This window comes from Hipposideros armiger, unplaced genomic scaffold, assembly GCF_001890085.2.
Source record: "Hipposideros armiger isolate ML-2016 unplaced genomic scaffold, ASM189008v1 scaffold_108, whole genome shotgun sequence".
Classification (NCBI taxonomy): Eukaryota; Metazoa; Chordata; class Mammalia; order Chiroptera; family Hipposideridae; genus Hipposideros; species Hipposideros armiger.
The window spans coordinates 3,417,079-3,439,647 of record NW_017731458.1 but is presented as its reverse complement, the minus strand read 5'-3'; the positions used below and the strand labels follow the sequence as shown (position 1 = coordinate 3,439,647).

At 46.5% G+C, this 22,569-nt stretch overlaps 1 protein-coding gene across 5 annotated transcripts in view; it reads left to right on the top strand.

Moving 5' to 3' along the window:
- The first annotated feature begins 2,010 nt into the window (after positions 1 to 2,010).
- The window catches only part of BLTP2 (bridge-like lipid transfer protein family member 2), a 27,693-nt gene continuing 7,134 nt past the window's right edge, over positions 2,011 to 22,569 (top strand). For 4 of the 5 annotated variants that reach the window (XM_019647106.1, XM_019647108.1, XM_019647110.1 and 1 more), the window contains exons 1-26: positions 2,011 to 2,174; positions 3,005 to 3,128; positions 3,629 to 3,678; positions 3,959 to 4,106; positions 4,250 to 4,368; positions 4,597 to 4,657; positions 4,858 to 5,047; positions 5,589 to 5,712; positions 5,865 to 5,989; positions 6,243 to 6,310; positions 6,418 to 6,563; positions 7,244 to 7,362; positions 7,475 to 7,638; positions 7,796 to 8,054; positions 9,080 to 9,285; positions 10,510 to 11,605; positions 12,023 to 12,214; positions 12,355 to 12,557; positions 12,701 to 12,819; positions 12,940 to 13,160; positions 13,474 to 13,664; positions 14,217 to 14,316; positions 14,460 to 14,662; positions 15,992 to 16,286; positions 19,415 to 19,572; positions 19,849 to 20,055. In XM_019647106.1, the coding sequence (XP_019502651.1) occupies positions 2,107 to 2,174; positions 3,005 to 3,128; positions 3,629 to 3,678; positions 3,959 to 4,106; positions 4,250 to 4,368; positions 4,597 to 4,657; positions 4,858 to 5,047; positions 5,589 to 5,712; positions 5,865 to 5,989; positions 6,243 to 6,310; positions 6,418 to 6,563; positions 7,244 to 7,362; positions 7,475 to 7,638; positions 7,796 to 8,054; positions 9,080 to 9,285; positions 10,510 to 11,605; positions 12,023 to 12,214; positions 12,355 to 12,557; positions 12,701 to 12,819; positions 12,940 to 13,160; positions 13,474 to 13,664; positions 14,217 to 14,316; positions 14,460 to 14,662; positions 15,992 to 16,286; positions 19,415 to 19,572; positions 19,849 to 20,055 (4,956 nt within the window). In that variant the 5' untranslated portion in view covers positions 2,011 to 2,106. Of the gene's footprint in view, positions 2,175 to 3,004; positions 3,129 to 3,628; positions 3,679 to 3,958; positions 4,107 to 4,249; positions 4,369 to 4,596; positions 4,658 to 4,857; positions 5,048 to 5,588; positions 5,713 to 5,864; positions 5,990 to 6,242; positions 6,311 to 6,417; positions 6,564 to 7,243; positions 7,363 to 7,474; positions 7,639 to 7,795; positions 8,055 to 9,079; positions 9,286 to 10,509; positions 11,606 to 12,022; positions 12,215 to 12,354; positions 12,558 to 12,700; positions 12,820 to 12,939; positions 13,161 to 13,473; positions 13,665 to 14,216; positions 14,317 to 14,459; positions 14,663 to 15,991; positions 16,287 to 19,414; positions 19,573 to 19,848; positions 20,056 to 22,569 lie in introns of those variants that run through there. The other variant, XM_019647107.1, reaches the window with a different exon arrangement.

Below are 22,569 nucleotides of genomic sequence, written 5' to 3'. Positions count from 1 at the left end.
ACATTATTAGTATGGTAATGACTTTTTTTTTTTTTTTTAGCTGAGCCATCCTGCTACCTATTGGTAGCTTAGCGGCTGCTCAGCTCGGGCTGGCATCGAACCGCTGTTGCTCAGANTTTGTTTGTTTTGTTTTGTTTTGTTTTTTTTGTTTTGTTTTGTTTTTTTTTTTAGCTGAGCCATCCTGCTACCTATTGGTAGCTTAGCGGCTGCTCAGCTCGGGCTGGCATCGAACCGCTGTTGCTCAGAGCTCAAACTCTTGAGCGAGCTCTTAACCAACTGAGCCACTCGGCCGGCCCTGGTAATGACTTTTTTCATAAAAGCAAAAATCCTCTTTGGATTTCTTTCAGTCATTGAAAACATGTACTAATGCGAACTTTGGGAAAGCTGGGGATACTCTGCTTTACACCACTGCAGCTTATGAAAGCTCTCATAGGAATGCTCTACTTTCAGGTAGCTGAGGAAACCTGTACTGGGTCTGTGCCAGACATGGCCCATGCATGACATGACATGACATGAAAAAGACTTGGTTTCTTTTACAAGGACTTGGTTCAGTAAGTTGATGCCATGAACTCGTTGAGCTCCATCTCTGCCCTCTCTAACTCCACTTCAGTTGCATTGATTCCTTGAAATCTTGCCAGAAAGTAGACAAATGATAAAACCATTTCAGTCTTATTGAGATAGTTGGGAGTAGGGTGGTTAACAGTCTGGGAAGAAAGAAGAAGGGAAGTGTTAGAAATTAGCTGAATAAAGAGAACAGATTGGACAAGATGAATGAGAGTAGAGAGATGTGTTGCAAGGTACCCGTCCTTGGCTTGGACAGTTTGTTGGGCCTTCCGTTCAGACAACATACCCTGATGGGAAGCTGCAGATTATAAGGAGGATGGCGGAAATACAGTGCTTGAGAGAAGTATGAACTAGAAAGAAACAGTGGTGGAGCCTGGGGAAGATGTGAAGTGACTGATGAGAAGACTAGAGAAGGAAGAAAAACAGTTGGATGGGTAAAAGCTTTGGGCAACCTTGGTGAAAGCTGAAATGGTGCTTGATCTGAAGGAGTGGAAGAATCTCTGCGTAAAATCAGATGTTTATGGAGATTAGGATGTAAGAGCCAAAGTACATGAACTATTTTGAAATCCTCAGAATTTTTTTTAGCTTGTGTTAGCATCACTGTGCTAGAGTTGGACCAAGGGACCATTGCCCAATTCCCTCATTTCAGAGAAAGAAACAGGCAAAATTAAGTTGACCCAAATTCTCTATTTCGTGTAATCATGTTTGCTTCCCAGGTAAACTGTTGCTGAAGGGCAAGAACAATATGGTCTACTTTGGTGGTATCCCTCCCGTCCAGTGCCCAGATTGCACTATGCACAGTAGACACTGAAAATTTCTCCAATGAAGGGCTCAGAATGGTGCTGCTCACACAGTAGATCAATACAAATCAACTGACTAGAACAGTATTCAAACAGTTAATGAATTTAAAAACGCATTCCTTAGTGGATGTAACGAGGTGGGATTTTTTAGTGCGTATAATTACCTCTTGGTTTCCTCCTCCATGATTTTCAGACAAGTTCCCTGAATAAGATAAGAGCTACTTCCTAAGACCTAAGGGTATATCTTCATCAGTATCCTTGGTCCAGGCCTTAAGTAGCCAAACAGACTAACTTTCCCAGGAGCGTGCTTTGAAAGTGGAACTCTCCGCGGCCAGGAAGAGCCAGCCAGGTCCACTGCCAGCTAGGGAGCAGGTCAGACCCCAGCCCCCACGCAAGCCCAAGGCTCCACATTTCCCGGCACGGTGGGGTGCGCCCAGGAGCGGAGCTCGGGTGTCAGCCTGCGCGAGGTCCGCTCCCCGGCGCTCCTTCCGGAGCCACGCCTGCACTTCGCACTTGCAGCCAGTCGGCCCTGCCAGATCGCGCGCCGGGCGGGGCTGGGCAAGAAGACAGCTGTTGACTGGCGGGCTGCGGGGGGGCGGGGCGCACGCGCGCCAACGCTTCCTGGTCCCGTGCTATCCCTGCGCGCGCGGCTGGTCGGCCCGCGGCGGCGCCGCACGGAGCCGCAGGGAGGGGGCCCGGTACGGCGGGGGCCGGAGCCAGGCCGGGCCTGGCCGGGACCGTAATGACCCTGTTCTTAGCCGCGCTGTTGGCCCTGGTGTTGGTTTTGCTGTGCGCCCTCTTCCTAGGCCGGTGAGGGGATCCCGGCTACGGTGGGGTTAGGGCGGGGAGTGGGAGGAAGAGAGACTGATGACCGGGCGCGCGCTGCGAAAAGGCGTGCGGAAGGGGGAGACGAAGGGGAGAGGACTGGAAGGGACAGTGCGCGGGAGGCGGCGGGAGAGGGGTCGAGCAGGGGCGCAGGCCGGAGCAGGCGCGGAGGAGCCGGGAGGGGGGAGACTGAGGGGGCAGCCGAGGCCTGAGGAGATGCTGAGGCTGGGAGCTGAATAGGTGTGTGTGAGAGGAAGGAGACTGGCTCGGTGGTGTCCCTTTCCCCCTTTACACGTCCGAGTGCTCTCTTCACCGAGCGCAGAGGGCACCTGCAGCCTCGCCCTGGGAAGCCGGAACAGGTCTGGCCGCCCGTGGGAGAGCGGCATTTGAGCTGACCGGGTATGACCCCACAGTGCCTTCTTTCGGACGCCTGTCTGGAGGGCGAAGACAGAGACCCTTTGGGGAGTGCGTGATGGCACATCTGACAGGACTGCCTGTACTTCGACTCCTGTTGGGACCTCCTTTCTCTACCTTCGAGGTTCCTAAAGATTTGAGGAGTTGCTTTCTTTGTCCCCAACTTAGAAGGTGGCGTTTAGTTTGTGCGATTTCATCTGGGTAGAGGGGACTCTCTGGGGCTAGGGTCCTGATCAGTGTGGCTGAATGCATTTAACAGTGGTGTTTTTGGAGACAGGACAGTTGCCCAGAAGACCCAATTTCAGGACTTGACCCTTTGCAAGGGCTTCTAGAACCAGCAAAGGGTGAGGGAAACCATAGCTGGGAGAGGGTCCTATGAACTCACAGGGATTTTTCTGCAGGTGGCTTGTTGTCAGGTTAGCCACCAAGTGGTGTCAGCAGAAGCTGCAAGCGGAGCTAAAGATTGGCTCTTTTTTTTGGATCCAGAATGTCAGTCTTAAGTTTCAACAGCACCAGCAAACAGTGGTGAGTCCTGGGGAAATTTCTGGGTATGTGTTTGGGGTTGATCCAGCTGAATGTCAACTCTTAATTTCCTTTTGAAAAAAATCTGTGTGCCTTTCCTAGTTAACCCAGTCTTGCCACCTCTCTGCCAAGATGATCTTAGAGTTAGTTTGGGAACACTGCGATTGATGTTAAGTTAAACATGCTTATTAGGCACAGTGTCCAGGGCACATAAGAAAGATACAGAAGTAAAGCACAGAACAAAGATAACAAGAAATAGAAGAGCTTACTGTTCTAATTTAAGAGGGGAAACAGGGCAACCTATCCATAAAAGAAATGCTAACATCATTGTGAGGAGCAGGATATAGTGCTGAGGAGAGAAGCTGGTGGAAATGGAATTGAGAGTATTTAGTGGAAAGGCTATAACACTTCCTCCTCTTCTTAGAACCTTTCCTGACTTGGTCAAGCTGCTGATGGCTTACGTAGCAGCAAATGTACAAAGCTTTTCTCCCATACTGTTTTAGGAAATTGATAGCCTGTGGATTTCCAGCAAACTCCTTAGCCATGATTTGCCGTGAGTACCTACCCTATATCCTCACTATTTCCTTGGGGAACATTTTGTGATTGGGGCTTGTAGAATGACATTCTTCTGTGTAGACCTCACAATCCGAGAAGGGATGTGGGTTCTTGGCTTGATGTCTCCTGGTTGGCCTGGAAGTTATTATCTTGTGATAACTATCCTCCATGATTTGAACGACATTTCTAAGGAGGATGGGAGAGTGAATGTAAGGGAGGGAAGGAGACTGCTATGGAAGGGATGGGCCTGAAGGCAGTGAGGTTTCTCTTCTGGGCAGACGCTATGTGGCATTGTGCTTTGGAGAAGTACGTATCAGAACGGACCTACAGAAGGTTTCTGGCCTGTTTGCTCCATTCTCCCAGAGCACTGGGGTGCATCAAAAGGAGCTATCTTTTAGCCCATCCTTATTGAAGATCTTCTGCCAGGTGAGATTATTTCTCCCACTTTCCTGGCTTTTCTACTATTGGGGTGCATAATACTAAGAGCTGCCTCTTATTTTTTTCTCTGCTGGAAAGGAAGGGCAGTGCCTTAACATTAATTATTGTTCCTCTTTGGTTCTTCTTTCCAGCTGTTCTCCATTCATGTAGATTCTATAAACATCATGGTTCTGAATGTGGCTACTTCGGAGTCCTTGTGGCATATTCAGATCAGAGAAAGCAGCTTTCTTTTGGATAGTGATGGGAAAAGGTAAACACTGGGTAGAAGAGGGTCTAGTAGTCCCATTCTTGCCTTACAGTTGTTTCAGGGTGGGTGGATGTCAGGGCTTCTTATCAAGGTGTTCTCATTCTATGCAACTTGAAAAGACGCTAAGATTAGGCACTTGTGCTTGCCTTGCCCCTTGCAGCCAACAAAGCTTGACTGAAGGTAAATGGTGAGGACAGGGGCTGAGTGTTCTTAATTTTTTTCCTTTCCCAGGCTAACATGTGAGGTGAGCCTAAGTCAGATCAACAGCAAAGTTCTAAAGAGTGGCCAGTTGGTGAGTACGCTAAGGCCATTCAGATGTCTTGTTTCCTTCTTGGCATAAGATATGATGCCAAGGAGCTGAGGGCTTACATTCTAGATTCTGTGTCCTTATGGGGTTCTCTTCAAGGTAGTGTTCCAGACCACTGTATTTTGACCCAAAACTCCTAAACTCCCTACACATACATACCTTAGAAAAACTTATTCTTTCTGCAGGAGGATACCTGCCTAGCAGAGCTCTCACTGGCCCTAAAGCTTTGTCTAAAGGTGAGCATCAGGAGTTGGCAACTGAAGGCGATCACTGTGGATGTGTGGACACTCCATGCTGAACTGCATGAGGGCCTCTTCCATAGTCAGCTGCTGCACCAGGGCCCAAGCCTGACACCCAAGCCTGTGCCCTGTTCAGGTAAAGCCCCAGTCAGTGAGCTTCTTGGCTGCGCTGTTCTCAGGTTATTTTGGAAGTATAAAAAATAGTGGTCTCACTACTCGTTTAGGTGTGATTTGTTAGTCACCATGACCTTAGACCCTGGGGATAGCTAGAGGAAATTTGCTTGTGGTGAGTGAAAGAACAAACATTTAGTGGGTAATTATCATGAATTAGACCTGTGCTGTGTGTTTTATACATGTTCTTTCACTAAATCCTCAGCATTTCACAGCTGAGGGCACTGACGCCTGGGAAGATTAGATAGGTATCTTCACTGAGGTCACGTAGCTAGTCGCTAGTAAAAATGGGTTTAAATTATGTGGTCTTAGAGTTCATATTCTTACTGGTATACCAACCTGCTCCTCATACTATTTTTTAGACTTGAGAAGGAAGTACAGTAGGTACAGAATCTCTGGGATATTTGCCTTGTGCCCTAAGATTTGGCATTTGCTTATCCTAGTTTATGGGGGAGACTTGAGAGTGTTCAGGATTGACGGCTCTTGTTATTCATTCATGTTTTCAGAGGTGACAGAGAACTTGGCTGATTCAACTCTGCCTGGTGTATACCTCCTTCAGCAGCTGCCAGACCAGGTCACGGTGAAGATGGAGATCACAAGTGTGGTGCTGTCCATGAATAGTCAAAAAAGGTGAGATCTTTCCTGACACAGAAGTGTGGAGAGTGACAGTTGGAGCTATGTGCTGCGGTCTCCATAACTAGTCTAGCAGCTGCACTGAGCTTATCTCTGGGGGAGAAAGGGCATTCCACATATTTCTGAACTAGAGTCTGTCTCTGGTCCAGGCATCTGAATTGGACGCTGAAGCTGCTGCATTTCCAGTACCATCGTGATGAGGATCAGCTGCCCCTTCGAAGCTTCACAGCAAACTCTGATATGGCACAGATGAGCACTGAACTCCTACTGAAAGGTTTATGGGTGGGGATGCTGGTACTGGGAGAGAATGGGAAAACCGGACACTTTCTTCCCCCATGTGCCACATAGTCTCTTTAATTAATTTAATATCAGTGGGGAGTGGGAGGAAGGAACATACTGAGAGAAAATAGCTCCAACTCTTTTGAGTGTTGGTGACAATCTGTTCATCTCCTTGCCTGCCTCTGACCCTCTCCTAGTTTTACTTTTTGCCCTCCCAGTGTTCTCTGATCTGTCCTCTGCCCTTACAGATGGGTTGTTGCTGTCCCAGAGCCGCCAGCGCATTGTCTGCCTCAACTCTCTCAAGGCTAGTGTGCAGGTGTGATGACTGTGGTACCAAAAGTCATTCCTTTGTCTGTTCTCTTCCTACATCATTGCATTATGAGATAAAACCCGAGTCTATAGTTCTGGTGTTCTCATTTCCAGGTGACCACTATTGACCTTTCAGCCTCTCTGGTTCTGAACACATGTATTATTCATTATCGGCACCAAGAATTCTCTCACTGGCTGCACATGCTAGCACTGGAGACCCAAGGATCTAGTTCACCTGTTCTAAAGCAAAGGGAAAAAAGGTCAGTGTAATCTTTTTCAGCCTCCATCTCCTCAGGTGGATTCTCAACAATTCTTTTAGCCTATAATGGCATCTTGTGTGAAATCTGTATTTGATCTTTAAATCTCAGTTTCAATGGCCCAGTCTCAATAGCAATCCTATTTTTATATTATCTCCCCCATTATATTAAATTCTTTGATGGTAGGATGCTGTCCTTTTTATTTTTATATCTTCATTGCCTACTACAGTGCCTTATTATGCAAAATAAACATTTATTGAACTTAAGTGATAAAAAGGATCTTGTCTCCCTCAGATTATAAGGTCACAGGTCATGTCAGCAGTGCCATATCTCTCTTTGTGTAGTGTTTGGATTGTGTTGCACAGAGAACTTAAAGTTAATGGTTTGGAAGTGATGCTCTTTGGTTGTATTAGGTTGAATCATGAGAGGCTGATGTTCACCATATTTGACCTACGAAATGGCAATTTCACATGGTTCAACCTAATATCTTTCTGGCATTCCTGCAGATTAACCATTGGGAGTAGTAGTGAACTGACAAGTTCAGGCTCTTATTTTCTAGTTGCACCCATTCCTAAGAATCACAACAAAACTCACCCTGACTTTTGAGAGCTTCAGGATTCTGTTCCATGACAGGAAGCTGCAGTTCTTTCCTTATCAAACAGTGATGTCTTGTCCCTATGCAGAACTTTCCCCCAAATCCTGGCTCCCATCATCTTTAGCACCTCCATCTCCAATGTCAACATTTCCATTCAGCTTGGAGATACACCGCCTTTTGCCTTGGGATTCAATTCCGTCTCTCTGGGTAAGGCCCTGGGATAGAAAAGAAATAAGAATCTGTTCCATTAGTGGAGCTGGGCCCAATTGATGGCCACAGTGGCTCCATAGAACACCTCTTTCCTACCTTCTTTGTTTAGATTACCAGCACCTGAGGCCACAAAGTATCCATCAGCGGGGTGTCCTAACTGTGGATCATCTCTGCTGGCGTGTGGGCAGTGACTCCCACATTCAGCGGGCACCCCACCCACCCAATATGCATGTTTGGGGTGAGGCGCTTGTCCTGGACTCCTTCACACTGCAGGTAGGTGGGGACTTTGGTGAACAGGGACCCATGCCGTTTTCTCATTCTGCCATGCTTTGGAGCATGGAGCACCTCTTTTGGCAGCAGGCAGTGCATCAGAGCATTACAGAATTGTGTGTCTGCAGGCTCTAATGGGGTCCCTCTGCTTCTTTTCTAGGGTAGCTATAACCAGCCTCTGGGCCTGTCCAGCACCCAGTCAGATACCCTCTTTCTTGATTGTACCATCCGAGGACTGCAGGTAGAAGCGTCAGATACCTGTGCCCAATGTCTTTCTCGGATCTTATCCTTGATGGGCCCACAATCTGGGAAGTCAGCAGTCTCTAGGGAATCTTCATTTGGGGAATCTGTGTCGTTACTGTGGAAGGTGGACTTGAAGGTGGAGGACATGAATTTGTTCACCCTTTCTGCCCTGGTTGGTAAGTAGGACAGGGAGTCTATACTGAAGTGGGTAGTTTGTAACCTAAACACATTATGCTGGTTCAGTCTATTCCTTCTCATTTAATGAAACTGATTATTTGGAATTTTTCTTAGTTAGAGGCATGAGATGCTAGAATGTCTTGCATAACTATTTGGCTTCTTGATATTTCTTAAGGGCTTATAAAAGGTAAGTACTAAGCAAGATGTATAAGAAAAATACAGCCTTGATGTTGGATCAAGAGAATGCGATGCATGTAGTTTGGTTTTTTTTTTTCAATTTTCTTGTGTGTTTAGTTTTAAAGAGTAACTGGTGTATCTCTGGGTAATTTGTAAGAGTTAGGGAACTTCTTGGGCTGGCCGAGTGGCTCAGTTGGTTAAGAGTTGGCTTAAGAGCATGAGCTCTGAGCAGCAGGGCCACCGGTTCCATTCCCACATGGGCCAGTGATGCTGTGCCCGAGCTGAGCTGTCGCTGAGCTGCCAACAGGTGGCAGGATGGCTCAGCTGGTGTAACAAGATTGCCTATTCGATGGTGGGCTATGCCCACCCACAACTAAGACTGAACTTGGCACCTTGAGCTGAGCTGCCGCCCGGATGGCTCAGTGGATGGAGCGTGTGCTCTTAACAACAAGGCAGCTGGTTCGACTCCCACATAGTATGGTGGCTACACCCATCCGCAACTAAGATTGAACACAGCTCCTTGAGCTTAGAGGCCACGAGCTGCTGACGGGAAGCCACATGGTGACTGGCGCCCTCCACAACGAAGAATGAAGAACAACAACTTGCCTGGTTTCCTTCCCCAATTCCCCAAAAGCCTTAAAAAAAAAGAGGGAATTTCTTTAGCCCTGCCAGATCCAGTTAGGTTAAGATGGGAAAGGAAAAATTTTCCCTAAAACAGGAATCATCTTAGGGAGGTGTGGGGAATAAAGATAGCTAGAATGAAGGGAATAAGTAAGAAAGGAGAGTGAGGACGGAAGTTGCCATTTAAGAGCTGAGAACCAAGGCTGACATGGTTTCTGGATGTTAGGTGCTTCTGAGGTCCGACTGGACACACTGACTGTCTTGGGAAGTGCTGAAACCTCCACTGTGGGTATTCAAGGACTTGTGCTTGCACTGGTGAAGTCAGTCACAGAGAAGATGCAGCCCTGTTGCAAGGCTCCTGACATCCCTGCTCCAGTGCTCAGCCTCTCCATGCTCTCCATCACCTATCACAGCAGCATCCGCTCTCTAGAGGTAATGCTTCTATGCGGGGGGAGTCAGGTTGCATTTTTCCTAGACTTAGAGCATTTCCCAGTCTTTTGAGTCATTAACACTCATCTATGAGAAATACGACACCTGGTGTTCTTTTTTCCTGGCTTGTTCTAAACATTTGTAACTTTTTATTATGGAATTTAAAGTGTATATAAAACTAGAGAGAATATGTGAACTTTCACATATTCATACCCAGCCTCAATAATTACCAGCTTATGACCAACTTGTTTCATCTATACTTCCACCAGTTGCCCCCACCTCTGGCTGTGGGGTTATTTTGAAGCAGATACTAGACATAAAACATCAACTGTTTATACTTCAGTGCATATCTCTGAAAAATAAGGGGATTTTTTGTTTATACTTAAGTGCATATCTCTGAAAAATAAGGGGATTTTTAAAGATCATGATCTTGTGTCATATTGCTGAAACACTCAGCTCATCAAGAAGCTAGAAGATGGAGACCCTGGCAAGTTCTGAGAGGCTTTTCAATATCTTTCTCCTCAGGGTACTAGATGGCCATGGGACCCTCTTAGGAGGAGAATGGGATAACTTCCTGTTTGTCAGACTTCAACTTCTTTTTGAAACTGAAGTGTTTCCTTTTCAGGGGCTAGAGCTCAAAGGAATTGATCTGTCCTGGAATTTAAATTTTCTGTCTGCTTAGCTATTTAGAACTGACTTTGTATTTTAAGCTGACAAGGACTCTGTTCCCTTCTTTATGACATACTTTCAATTGCTGTTTTGACTTGTGTGGTCAGTACTTTTTAAGAGTTTACTCAAGAGGCAATCAATGCATGAAACATTTTCAAATTGATGTTCCGGTGGTTATTATACAGTGTGGCTGTTATAGAAAGATAACTTCTGAGCAGAAACATAAAGCCAAATGATTGAGTATGTGCTGTATATACTGGATGTCCTTTGGTCGATACTAAAGAATTAATACACATGGCCTCTACTCTCAGACAATTTAGAATGCAGTTGAGAACTTAAAAAAGTGTGACTGCTCTTAAGTGTAAGACAAGAAGAACTGTTAGCTCGTCATATTGGTGCTAAGGGGAACAAGGTGAGGGAATAATTAATATGGTTACTCAGGAAAGACTTCTAGGTGGAGAAGGTTCTTGAGTCACATCTGCATGTATAGTAATCCCCACCATCTCTCCTGTTCTGGGACATGGTAATTGACAGATCCTCTTCTCTTGCTCCCTAAAGGTTCAGTGTGGCGCAGGGCTGACCTTACTCTGGAGCCCCCCAGATCACATGTACTTGTACCAGCACATCCTGGCCACTGTGCAGTGCCGAGACCTATTAAGAGCCACTCTGTTTCCCGAGACTGTTCCACTCCTTGCACTAGAGACTCCAGGGACCACTTCTGAGCCAGAAGGCCATCCCCCTGAGCCATCTCCCCCAAAGCGCCTGCTAAACCTGACACTAGAGGTGAGCACAGCCAAGCTGACAGCTTTCGTAGCTGAGGACAAGTTCATTACTCTGGCTGCAGAGAGTGTGTCGCTGACCCGGCATGGGGGTTCACTGCAGGCTTACTGCCCAGAGCTGGCTGCCGGCTTTGATGGCAACAGCATTTTCAACTTCAAGGAGGTGGAGGTGCAGCTGCTGCCTGAGCTGGAGGAGATGATCCTCCACCGGAACCCCTTCCCTGTGCTGCAGACCCTCCGGAACCGTGTTTGGCTCTTCTCCCTGGGCTCAGTCTCAGTGGAGTTTCCTTATCAGTATGACTTTTCTCAAACTCTGGATGAGGCTGTGGGAGTTCAGAAATGGCTGAAGGGGCTGCATCGAGGAGGAACTCACACTCAGGCTTCTCCAAGCCCTGCCCCACTCCCACCTGATCTACTTTTGAAGGTTCAGCACTTCTCCTGGATTTTCTTGGATGATATTTTTGAGGTGAAACTTCGTGATAACTATGAACTGATGAAGGATGAAAGTAAGGAGAGTGCCAAAAGGCTGCAGCTGCTGGATGCCAAAGTGGCTGCCCTTCGGAAGCAGCACGGGGAGTTACTGCCAGCCCGCAAAATTGAGGAGCTCTATGCCTCTTTGGAACACAAAAACATTGAAATCTACATCCAGCGCTCCCGCCGTCTCTATGGCAACACACCCATGCGCCGGGCACTGCTCACTTGGAGCCTGGCAGGGCTAGAGCTGGTGGCTCTGGCAGATGCCTCCTTCCATGGGCCTGAGCGTGTGATAGAGCAGGTTCGGGAGCTTGACCCAGGCAGCCCTTTTCCTGCTGAAGGAATAGATCTTGTTATTCAGTGGTGTCGTATGCTCAAGTGCAGTGTCAAGACATTTCTGGGTAAGTAGTGCTTCCTTATTTGCAGAGCCCGCTGTTCGCCCTTGGAGCTCCAGGGAGCTCTTTGAGTGATTACAGAGGAGCTTCGTTATATTGGGGACTGTGGCTGTTTTGGGATGGGTGGCTCTTCTTCCTTTTCTTTGTTCCTGAATTTCATCCTGAAACTGCTTGGCTGACATAAAGGGACAACTAACACAGTCACCTTCAGGGTCAGTGTGGCTCTTGGATCTCAGTGTCAAGCCCCTCACTATCTGCTAAGGGTCTCTATGCCCTTTTCCAGCTTTGCTACCAACTACCAGCTTTGGTCTCACAGTTGACTCTGTAAAATAGATGGATAAACATAGTGGCAGGGAAAAAACTGCCTGAGAATGCTGAGACGGTCCACTGAATAGCCAGTGTGTATCTTCCCTATCATAACAGTTCGGATAAGAGACTATCCCCGGTACCTGTTTGAGATCCGTGACTGGCGGCTAATGGGTCGACTTGTGGGCACTGAGCAGAGTGGTCAGCCTTGCTCCCGTCGGTGTCAAATCCTACACTTGGGGCTTCCATGGGGTAATGTGGCAGTAGAGAGGAACATGCCCCCACTCAAGTTCTACCACGACTTCCACTGTGAGTATAGGAGGGCAGCTGGTTTGGACGAGGGATGTGATGGCTGGGTGGAAGATGCGCTGAGGCCCTTTTGCAACAAAGGAAGAAGAAGAGAGATAAAGTTGTGTAACAAGCTATACCCTTTGCTCCTCTTATCCCAGCGGAAATCTTCCAATACACAGTGGTATGGGGCCCATGCTGGGATCCAGCCTGGACACTGATTGGTCAGTCTGTGGACCTCTTGACCAAACCCTCAGCTGACCCCAGCCCACCCTTGCCCTGGTGGGACAAGAGCCGTCTTCTATTCCATGGGGACTGGCACATGGACGTTGAACAGGCAAACCTGCACCAGCTGGCTACTGAGGTGAGGGTCCAGAGGAATTGTTTTCTTATTAGGATGGTATGGTTGGGGTAGTACAGCACTTGGGGGAAGAGAGTAAGGTATTCGGGAGATGAGGATAAGATACTCTTATCCATATCTCACCAAATTCTTGGGGGTGGTTACAGGATCCTTACAACACAACTGAGAATATGCACTGGGAATGGAACCACCTGTCTTTTCACTGGAAACCTGGTCAGTTTGTGTTCAAGGGTGACTTGGATGTCAACGTGAGAACAGCCTCTAAGTGAGTGAAGTGATGGGTGGGACCTTAATAGGGTGAGGGACTCAGGGTGGAGGGAGAGGGGAAGAGCCAAGGGGCTGCAAGTGACCAGGACACTGAGGCTTGAGCCTTCTTGTGAGGCAGGTATGACGACTGCTGCTTCCTTCACCTGCCTGACCTCTGCATGACACTGGACCTACAGTGGCTATGCCATGGGAATCCGCATGATCACCATGGTGTCACTCTTCGGGCCCCAGAGTTCCTGCCTGAGGTGCCCTTGGGCCAGCTCCATGACTCATACCGGGCCTTCCGCTCTGAGAACCTTAATCTCTCCATCAAGATGGATCTGACTCGGCACAGCGGAAGTGAGGCTGGGGTCTGGGAAAATGGGGAGGAAAGGCTGGGAGGATGGGCTTAGATATTGAGGACTTCAGCTCGATCCTCTGGGGAGGGGATAGGGAAAGGGCAAGGGAGGATTTGGGTTAGCACCTATTTTTTGAAGAGGGTTGTTGAGAGCCAAGAACTTGGATCTTTGAAAGGAGAGGGTGTTGGGGATATTGAGTGTGAGGCTGAGTGCTGTTTTGGTTTTATAAACCTCTAAAACTTGAAGCTAGGGAAGGATTTAGCTTCATCTCTGTTTTAACCATAGATAGGAAATGTCTGTCCTTTCCTTTGCAGCAATATCCCAGCCCCGAATTCTGCTATATAGTAGTACCCTGCGCTGGATGCAGAACTTCTGGGCAACTTGGACTAGTGTCACAAGGCCTATATGCAGGGGCAAGCTCTTCAATAACCTGAAACCCAGCAAGAAGAAACTTGGCCAGCACTACAAGCAGCTCTCCTTTACTGCTCTCTTTCCCCAGCTGCAGGTCAGGCTCTGACATCCCTGCTGACATATTCAGTTCTGTTCCCCTTCCCTAGTTAGTTTATTTTCTCTTACCTGGTCTCTTTTAATCTTTTTCTTTTTTTTTTTTTTTTAAGATTTTATTGGGGAACTGGGGGAGGGGAACAGACAAGCAGCAGTCCTTTTGTTCTTCAGTCTAGTTGTAGAGGACATGGCTTCACTGGTCCCTGTTGGTGTTATCATTGCGCTTTTCCCGGGTGAGGCCATCCCTCGCAGGACATTGGACGGCCGCTCACGGCGGCTCACGCCAGCTGCCAACCAGCCCCACTACAGCCTATGCCGTTGCCGGTGACTCAAGGCAGCCCAGCTCCAGGTCGAGCTGTTGTTCACCGTCTTAGCTATAGAGGGTGCAGCGTCACTGGCCCTCATGTGGGATCTGAACCTGGGTCCTGCTGCTCAGAGCTGGTGCCCCAAGCCAACTCCTAACCAATGCGCCACTCAGCTGGCCCTCTTACCTGGTCTCTTAATCATCTCTCTCACATCATCTTCATTCAGTGTTATGCTCTCTTGTTGCCAGGTGCATTATTGGGCCTCATTTGCTCAGCAGCGGGGCATCCAGATTGAATGTAGTCAGGGCCATGTCTTCACTCGGGGAACTCAGCGGCTCATACCTCAAGGTAAGGGCAAAAACTCCCTTTGTTTCTCCTAGCCTATTCCTTGTCCTCTTTCCCTGTCTCAGCTCCCTTCCCTTTCTCTCTTTCTGTCCCACACTGTTCTCCTATACTGGTCTGCATGGGCTCTGTATGCCTTCTTTTCTCAGCGGGCACAGTGATGAGGCGCCTCATCTCTGACTGGAGTGTGACCCAGATGGTTAGTGACCTCAGTCAGGTGACCGTTCATCTGATGGCTTCACCCACTGAAGAGAATGCTGATCACTGCCTTGATCCCTTGATAACAAAGACCCACCTACTGAGCCTATCCTCCCTCACCTATCAACGGCACAGCAATCGCACAGCAGAAGAGGTATCACCTGACATAGTCTCTTTACTACCTTATTTGTATCAATAGGTGTCTTAGTCTGCTGAGGCTGCCATAACAAAATACCATAGACTGGGTAGCTTAAACAGTAGTACTTTATTTCTCACAGTTCTGAAGGCTGAGAAGTCCAAGGTCAGGGTGCCAGCGTGATCAGGTTCTGGTGAGGGTTCTCATCCTGGCTTGTAGATGGCTGCCTTCTTGCTGTGTCTTCCCATGGCACCAGAAGAGAGTGCAAGCTCTCTGGTGTTTCTTTTTTTTTTAAAGATTTTTATTGGGGAATTGGGAGGATCGGAACAGTGCTGGGGAATTGGGGAAAGGGGAACAGACAAGTTGCTGTCGTTTTGTTCTTCAATCCAGTTGTGGAGGACGTTGCTTCACTGGCCCAAGTTGGCACCATCATTGCGCTCTTCCCGGGCGAGGCAGATCAGTCGCCGGCTTCTGGACGGCCGCTCACTGCGGCTGCTGGCCGCTCACGCTGGCTGCTGGCCACACACGGTAGCCCATGGCAATCCACTGCCACAGGGACTGCAGCCCACGTCGTCGCCGGCGACCCACGGCAGCCCAGCTCCAGGTTGAGCTGTTGTTCAGCGTCTTAGCTGTGGAGGGCAGTGTCACTGGCCCTCATATGTGGGATCCGAACCGGGGCCCTCTGGCATCCCAAGCGAGTTCTTAACCATCGCGCCACTCGGCCGGCCCTCTGGTGTTTCTTTTAAGGGCACAAATCTTATCATGAGGGCCTCACCCTCATGACCTAAACCTCATTACTTCCTAAAGGCTCCATCTCCAAATGCCGTCACACTGGGAATTATGGCTTCAACATACGAATTTGGGGGGTGGGGGACACACAGTTCAGTCCATAGCAGTGGGTTTCAGTCTAAGTCTCTGGGAATGTTCCCAACTATATTCCAAGCAAATATGTCATTACTTTATGATGCGCGCGTATCAGCTGCATCAGCATCTCTCTCTTTGAAAAATTTTTTTCTTTCCTTCTGAAATAGTCTTTTGGCCTTCAGGAAACTTTTTTCCTAGCACCTTATTTGGTGTTTTTTTCCCCCAATTAAGGAAGAATTTTAAGTTTTAAATTCTTTGAGTGATTTAAAATACAGTGGATATAGTCAGAGTGGAATCTAATGTGCATGCTAAGACCACTTAGTTTTACTTTTTTCAGGGCCTCCTTGTCTCCCCCAGAACAGTTTTTTATTTAAGAGGCTTTTTTTCTTGTCTCTGCATTTGTGGTCCAGGAGGAATGGTGGGAATTTCTATTCCCACCTGAGAATAGAAATTCTACGCTGAGGTTCTTTTCCTGTTTCTTAGGAGCTCTCTACTCAAGTTGGGGATCCTGCCTTTCACACACACCAGCTGCACTTGGTAGATTTACGGGCTTCCTGGACAACCACCAATCGGGATATTGCCTTTGGTTTATATGATGGCTACAAAAAGGCAGCTGTACTCAAACGTAATCTCTCTACTGAGGCCCTGAAGGGGTTAAAGATTGATCCCCAGATGCCAGCCAAAAAGCCAAAGCAGAGTGTCCCGACCAGTGCTCCAGCCCCACCTCCTGTTAACACTCCCAGCTTTAGTGGACAGCCTGATAAGGAGTCTTCAGGAGGTAAGCTGGGGGTGATGAGACGATTGGGTTAGGTTTAGAATATGTACATTGGCTTGGACAGGAGTTCAAGAAGCACTAAATCCTGGCTAACTCCATCTAGGTCCAGAGATGAAACTATTATTTTTCCCTATCAGGCTACCTAAGTCTTACATAGCAATGATATGGGGCATTAAAGGGTCTGGTCCTGTGGCCAGGAAGAGGATCAGAAAGGAGTGATGGGGCCAACACAGGATGAGTAAAGGAAAGAAACAAAGGATTAGAGAATAGTTTTGTGCTTTGATGAATTATTTTGTTCAAGTACTTATTGAGTACTTAACAGGCACAAAGCATTGTGCTGGGTTCAGTGAGGGATATAGAATGTATGACATTCTACTTTATCATCTCTGGATGATCTAAGATTAGTTCATCCATTTACTTAATCACTCATTTGTTCTTAGATTCATTTTAACTTTATTGAGGGTTTATTTTTATTTTTTATTTTAAAGATTTTATTGGGGAATTGGGGGAGGGGAACAGTGTTGGGGAATTGGGGAGGGGGACCAGCCAAGTTGTTCTTCAATTTTCGTTATGGAGGGCGCCAGTCACCATCCGGCTTCCCGTTGGCAGCTTGTGGCCTCTAAGCTCAAGGTGCTGTGTTCAATCTTAGTTGCGGGTGGGCGTAGCCACCATCCCATGCGAGAATTGAACCCCACAGCTTTGTTGTTAAGAGCACACCCTATCCACTGAGCCATTTGAGTGGCAGCTCAGCTCAAGGTGCTGAGTTCAGTCTTAGTTGTGGGTGGGCATAGCCCACCATCGAACAGGCAATCTTGTTGTTACACCAGCTAAGCCATCCTGCCACCTGTTGGCAGCTCAGTGACAGCTCACCTCGGATGCAGTGTCACTGACCCATGTGGGAATCGAACCGGCGGCCCTGTTGCTCAGAGCTCGCGCTCTTAAGCCAACTCTTAACCAACTGAGCCACTCGGCCCTATTGAGGGTTTATAATGTACTAGACATGACCCTACACATTAGAGATACAAACATGGGAGGAAGCTCAGAAACTGGTAGATAGATATGCAAATTATTATTTTGTTATGAAAATGCTTTGTAAGAATGCTCAAGAAGAAAGTATTTAAGTCAGCATAGGGAAATCTAGATAGCCTTCACTGAGAAGGTGATAATTGAGATGGGTCTTAAAAGTTGACTAAGAGCTTGACAGGCACGGAAAGAGGAGATGGCATTTTAGGGAGAGGGAATAACAAGTACAGAGGAATGCAAGTTCATGGTAAGTTTAAAGAACAAGGCAAAAAGTGATAAATGCCACAAGAGAGAACTTAGAGTATGAAAGTTGTTGTTAACTGTAGTGAAGGAGGGAGTGCAATCAGGGAAGGTTTTATTGAGGAAATAGCATTTGTGCTGGATCTTAAAGGCTTAGTATGGTTTGAACATGTGGAAATCGGGAGGAAGGGCCTTCAGGGCAGAGAGAATATCCTGAACAGGAGTGGAGTTGGTAAAGCTCAGTATGTTTAAAGGACAGTGAACAGTCTGGTTGGTTGGCATAGAGAGTAGCTAAAGGAGAGGAGTGAGAGAAGATGCTGGAAAGGAAAGCTGGAGGTAGGTCATCAAAGGCCTTTCACACAAGCTAAGGAGGTTTTGGTTCTTACTCAGTACACAGTGGTGAACTACTGAAGGTTTCTGAATAGAGGTGTGTCATCATTAGTTTTAGGAAGATAAATCTGGCAGTGGTGCCGAGGAGGACTGGAGAGAAAGGAAATGGAGGTGGGGACACAAATTAGGAAACTATTGTGGTGTCTTAACAAGAGGCAGCAAAGTCCTAAACTAGGTAGAGGCAGTGGGAATGGAGGTGAGGGGATGGGTAGAGATGTTATCATGTATGTAAGAGATTTGGCAATTGGTTGGAAGGAATTAAAACAAGGAGAAAGAGAAAGTGAGGCTAAACAGGTTTGGGGAAGATAGGTTGTTGATTTGGACGTACGAGTTTGTGGTGCAAGTAGTACCTCAAGGTAATGTTTACTAAACAGCTGGAAATGAGGGTCTAAAAGCTCAGGGCTAGAGATAGAGACTTGGGAGTTTCAGCATAGAACTAGGAATTAATGCAAAGGAGATAATAATAGTTGCTTACTGTGTGGTAGGTACCCTGCAAAATACTTTTATTGATTATTCCATTAAATTCTCTCAACAAGCTTATGAGATAGTTACTGTTATTTTACGGACAAGGAAGCTGAGAACACAGAGGTTAAAGCAAGCTGCTGAAGGTCACAGTCAAGTAGCTGGCAGAGATAGGATCTTGTATTGAGGCAGACTAGTCTAATTCTGGAGACTTTGCTCTTAACCATAATACGGTTAGACAAACTCATTAGAACAGCTGTTCTCAACCTTCCTAATGCTGCGACCCCTTAATATAGCTCCTCATGTTGTGGTGACCCCCAGCCATAAAATTATTTTTGTTGCTACTCTATAACTATAATTTTGCTACTGTTATGAATCATAATATAAATATTTTTTTTGTTTTCCGATGGTCTTAGGCGACCCCTGTGAAAGGGTCGTTCGACCCCCAAAGGGGTCGCGATCCACAGGTTGAGAACCGATGCATTAGAAGAAAGAGAAAGAGAAGGGAACATGCCAAGGACAGGCCTAAGGAGATACTTATTTTTAGGACCTGGGAGAAGGAAGGTCTAGAGGCATAATCAGAGGAAGCAGTACACTTAAGAGAATACAATGGCACCGAAGGCAAGGGAGTGGTTTCACAGGGAATGGAGCGGTGAACAAACAAACAGCGTTTAAAATAATACCGAATGAAAAATGTAAGGAACAAAATTGGTGGGGGGATCCTAGAGTAATACAGAGGTGGATATGCCTAAGAGAACAAAAATGCTACCACTTACATAACATTTCCAAGTTTCTCTTTGGGATCTGTTATTTTTATTAAAATTGAGGGGAAAATGAAATGACAACCCGGTGTTGCCCTCAGGGGTCAAGGGGTGGGGTGGGGGTGGGGTGGAGTTGTGGGTAGGGGAGAATATGTTCTAGGCCCTACCTAGCCAGACAAATTGAAGGAAGGTCAGTTTGAATGTATTCTCTATCTCTTTGAGACTAGCTTTTCCCATTATCTATTTCTCTGCCAGGTGCCTACATGTTGCAGAAACTGATTGAAGAGACAGATAGGTTTGTAGTGTTCACAGAAGAGGAGTCAGGTGTGAGTGACCAGTTGTGTGGCATTGCTGCCTGCCAGACGGATGATATATATAACCGAAACTGCCTTATCGAGCTGGTCAACTGCCAGGTACCATCTCTTTACCAGAGCATCTCAACATTGGGTTAGATCATAATCATATGTGTTCACTTTCCCCCACTTCTAAATAAGAATGAGTGGCTAGAGCTCCAAAAAATTATTCCTTCCAGTAGGTATCATGGATAATCACTACCATATCTAAAAGCTAGTAGAGTTCACTTCATGAGCCAGAATTGGACCCAGCTGCAGTTATTGGTACAGATCTCTCACTAACTTTCTCATCTTGGTGGCCCTGGTACTGTGACTCTGCTTCTGTCTCTGGTATAGATGGTTCTTCGTGGAGCAGAGACCGAAGGCTGTGTCATTGTGTCAGCTGCTAAAGCCCAGCTGCTGCAGTGTCAACACCATCCAGCTTGGTATGGTGACACATTGAAGCAAAAGACCTCCTGGACTTGCCTACTGGATGGCATGCAGTACTTTGCCACCACTGAAAGCAGCCCCACCGAGCAGGATGGTCGACAGCTCTGGTTAGAGGTTAGTCAGCAGGGCTGGGAAGGCCCATTACATCCCATTTCCCATAGTTGGCCCCTTCCACCAGAATAGCTGCAAGATTCTTTTTTTTTTCTTCTTTTTTTTATTGGGGAATTGGGGGGATGGGAACAGTGCTGGGGAATTGGGGGAAGGGGAACACACAAGTTGCTGTTGTTTTGTTCTTCAGTCTAGTTGTGGAGGACGTTGCTTCACTGGCCCAAGTTGGCACCATCATTGCGCTCTTCCCAGGCGAGGCAGATCAGTCGCCGGCTTCTGGACGGCCGCTCACTGCGGCTGCTGGCCGCTCATGCTGGCTGCTGGCTACACACGGTATCCCATGGCAACCCATTGCAGCAGGGGATGCAGCCTGTGCCATCGCCAGCAACTCAGCAGCCCAGCTCCAGGTTGAGCTGTTGTTCAGCATCTTAGCTGTAGAGGGCAGTGTCGCTGGCCCTCATATGTGGGATCCGAACCGGGGCCCTCTGGCGTCCCAAGCCAACTCTTAACCAACACGCCACTTGGCCTGCCTTGGTTTCTTTTGTTTTTTTATCTCCTGCTATTCTATTTCATTAAAAGGGAAATTCTCATTTCTCAGCACTATAATAAAGTGAGTTGAAACTTTTTCATTTTTGAAGATTGCTGACCCCTATTAATAAGATCACAGTAATCAGCAGGCAGCCTGAAAACAGGCAGTAAGTCAGGATTTCAGATAAGCTCTTTTTACCTGCCCTTTCTCTGATCTTTCTCATAAAGATGATTTGAGTGGTGGTTTCAGCAAGGCATTAAGGGTGAATAGAAAGACCGCTTGTCTAGGAGTCAGGTTATGTGAGCTCTAATGCCAGCTTTGTCATTATAGTAGCCATAAGTCCTTGGGCAAGTCACCTTTATTTGTAAAATGGAGTTCTAATACCCTCACAAGATTGTTGAAAGGATCAAATGAGAAAGTACTTTGAAAAATATAAAGCTTCATTCAGATAGAAAGTAGTCTTATTTTTTTAAAGTCTGTATATCTAGGGAGGTCTAAGTGTGTGTCAAAATAATGTTTTTGTTAGATGGTGAGATTGTGAGCATTGGCTATAAATTTTTTTTTCAGCTTCTTGGTAAAACTGAATTTGTACTATAATTTTTAAGATACAATATTATCAGAATTATTGGGTGATCTAATGGTTATGAGATGTACCTAGCCAATATTCTGCATTGTCATTACTTATTTAACAGGTAATAAGTGTTCCCATTATGCTGGGCATGGTACACCCAAATGAGTTACTAGATCCCAACTACATCTGATAAGGACCAATGTGATAATATCATTTGCCATTCTGTTCAGTGGGGATAAAACTAATCCTTCTTCCCTCCTCTCTGGCTGGTGCTTCTTACTCAGTGACCTTAGGGCTCAATCTAGGCAACCTCAGTGTAATTATATAAGAGGTAGTAAGCATTTAATCAGATGTCAAGCCAAGTAAGGGTCAGGTTATTCATAATATGAGATCATGTTGATATATTACAACTGTGGTTCAGGCAAGCAGTGCCATTTACCAGTAGTCTTGGGAGGTAGGCACAAAAGGTGTTAACTACTCACCCAGAAGTGGGCAGGATGAACTATGCAAGATCTATCTTTCTGGCATTTTCTGGGCCTCTGCTGCTTTTAGGCATATCTTCTTTTACAAGTGAACCCTTTTTTCCCCCTTAGGCTCTGATATAAGTATTAGAGTGGAATGTCCTTGGCTTAGGTGGGAGGGACTTTGATCTTGTCTTTCCTATATAAATTTTTTTGTGATTTGGCAGATCTGCTTATGGTCTTCTATATCACTCATTGTATTTACTTTGACTTCAGCTAGGCAGAAAGTCAAAGAATTCAGTCCCCTTCCCTCATGGCAACAGTACAGAGCGGTTGTCTGTCTGAAGACAGAAAATAACAAGAACACAAATACATGAATACTAAAGTGGGCAGGAAATTTTGTTTTCAATGAAAATTTTGCCCATGACATGATTTTATTTTTTTCCAATTTTTTAAATTGTAGAATATACATTAACATAAAATTTATCCTAACCATTTTCAGTGTACAGTTCAGTGGTATTAAATACATTCATAATGTTAATGCAACCATCACCACAATCCATCTCCATAACTGTTTATCTTATAAAACTGAAATGCTATACCCATTAAACAATAACTCCCACCTCTCTTTCTTCCAGTCCTTGACAACCACCATTCTGCTTTCTGTGTCCATGATTTCAACTGCTCTTAAATACCTCATATAAGTGCAGTCTGCTGTATTTGTGTGTGTGTGTGTGTGTGTGTGTGTGTGTGTGTGTGTGTGTGTGTGTCTGACTTATTTCACTTAATGTCTTCAAGGTTCATCCATGTTATAGCATATGTCAGAATTTCCTTTTTTTTTTTTTAAGATTTTTATTGGGGAATTGGGGGGATCGGAACAGTGCTGGGGAACTGGGGGAAGGGGAACAGACAAGTTGCTGTCGTTTTGTTCTTCAGTCTAGTTGTGGAGGACGTTGCTT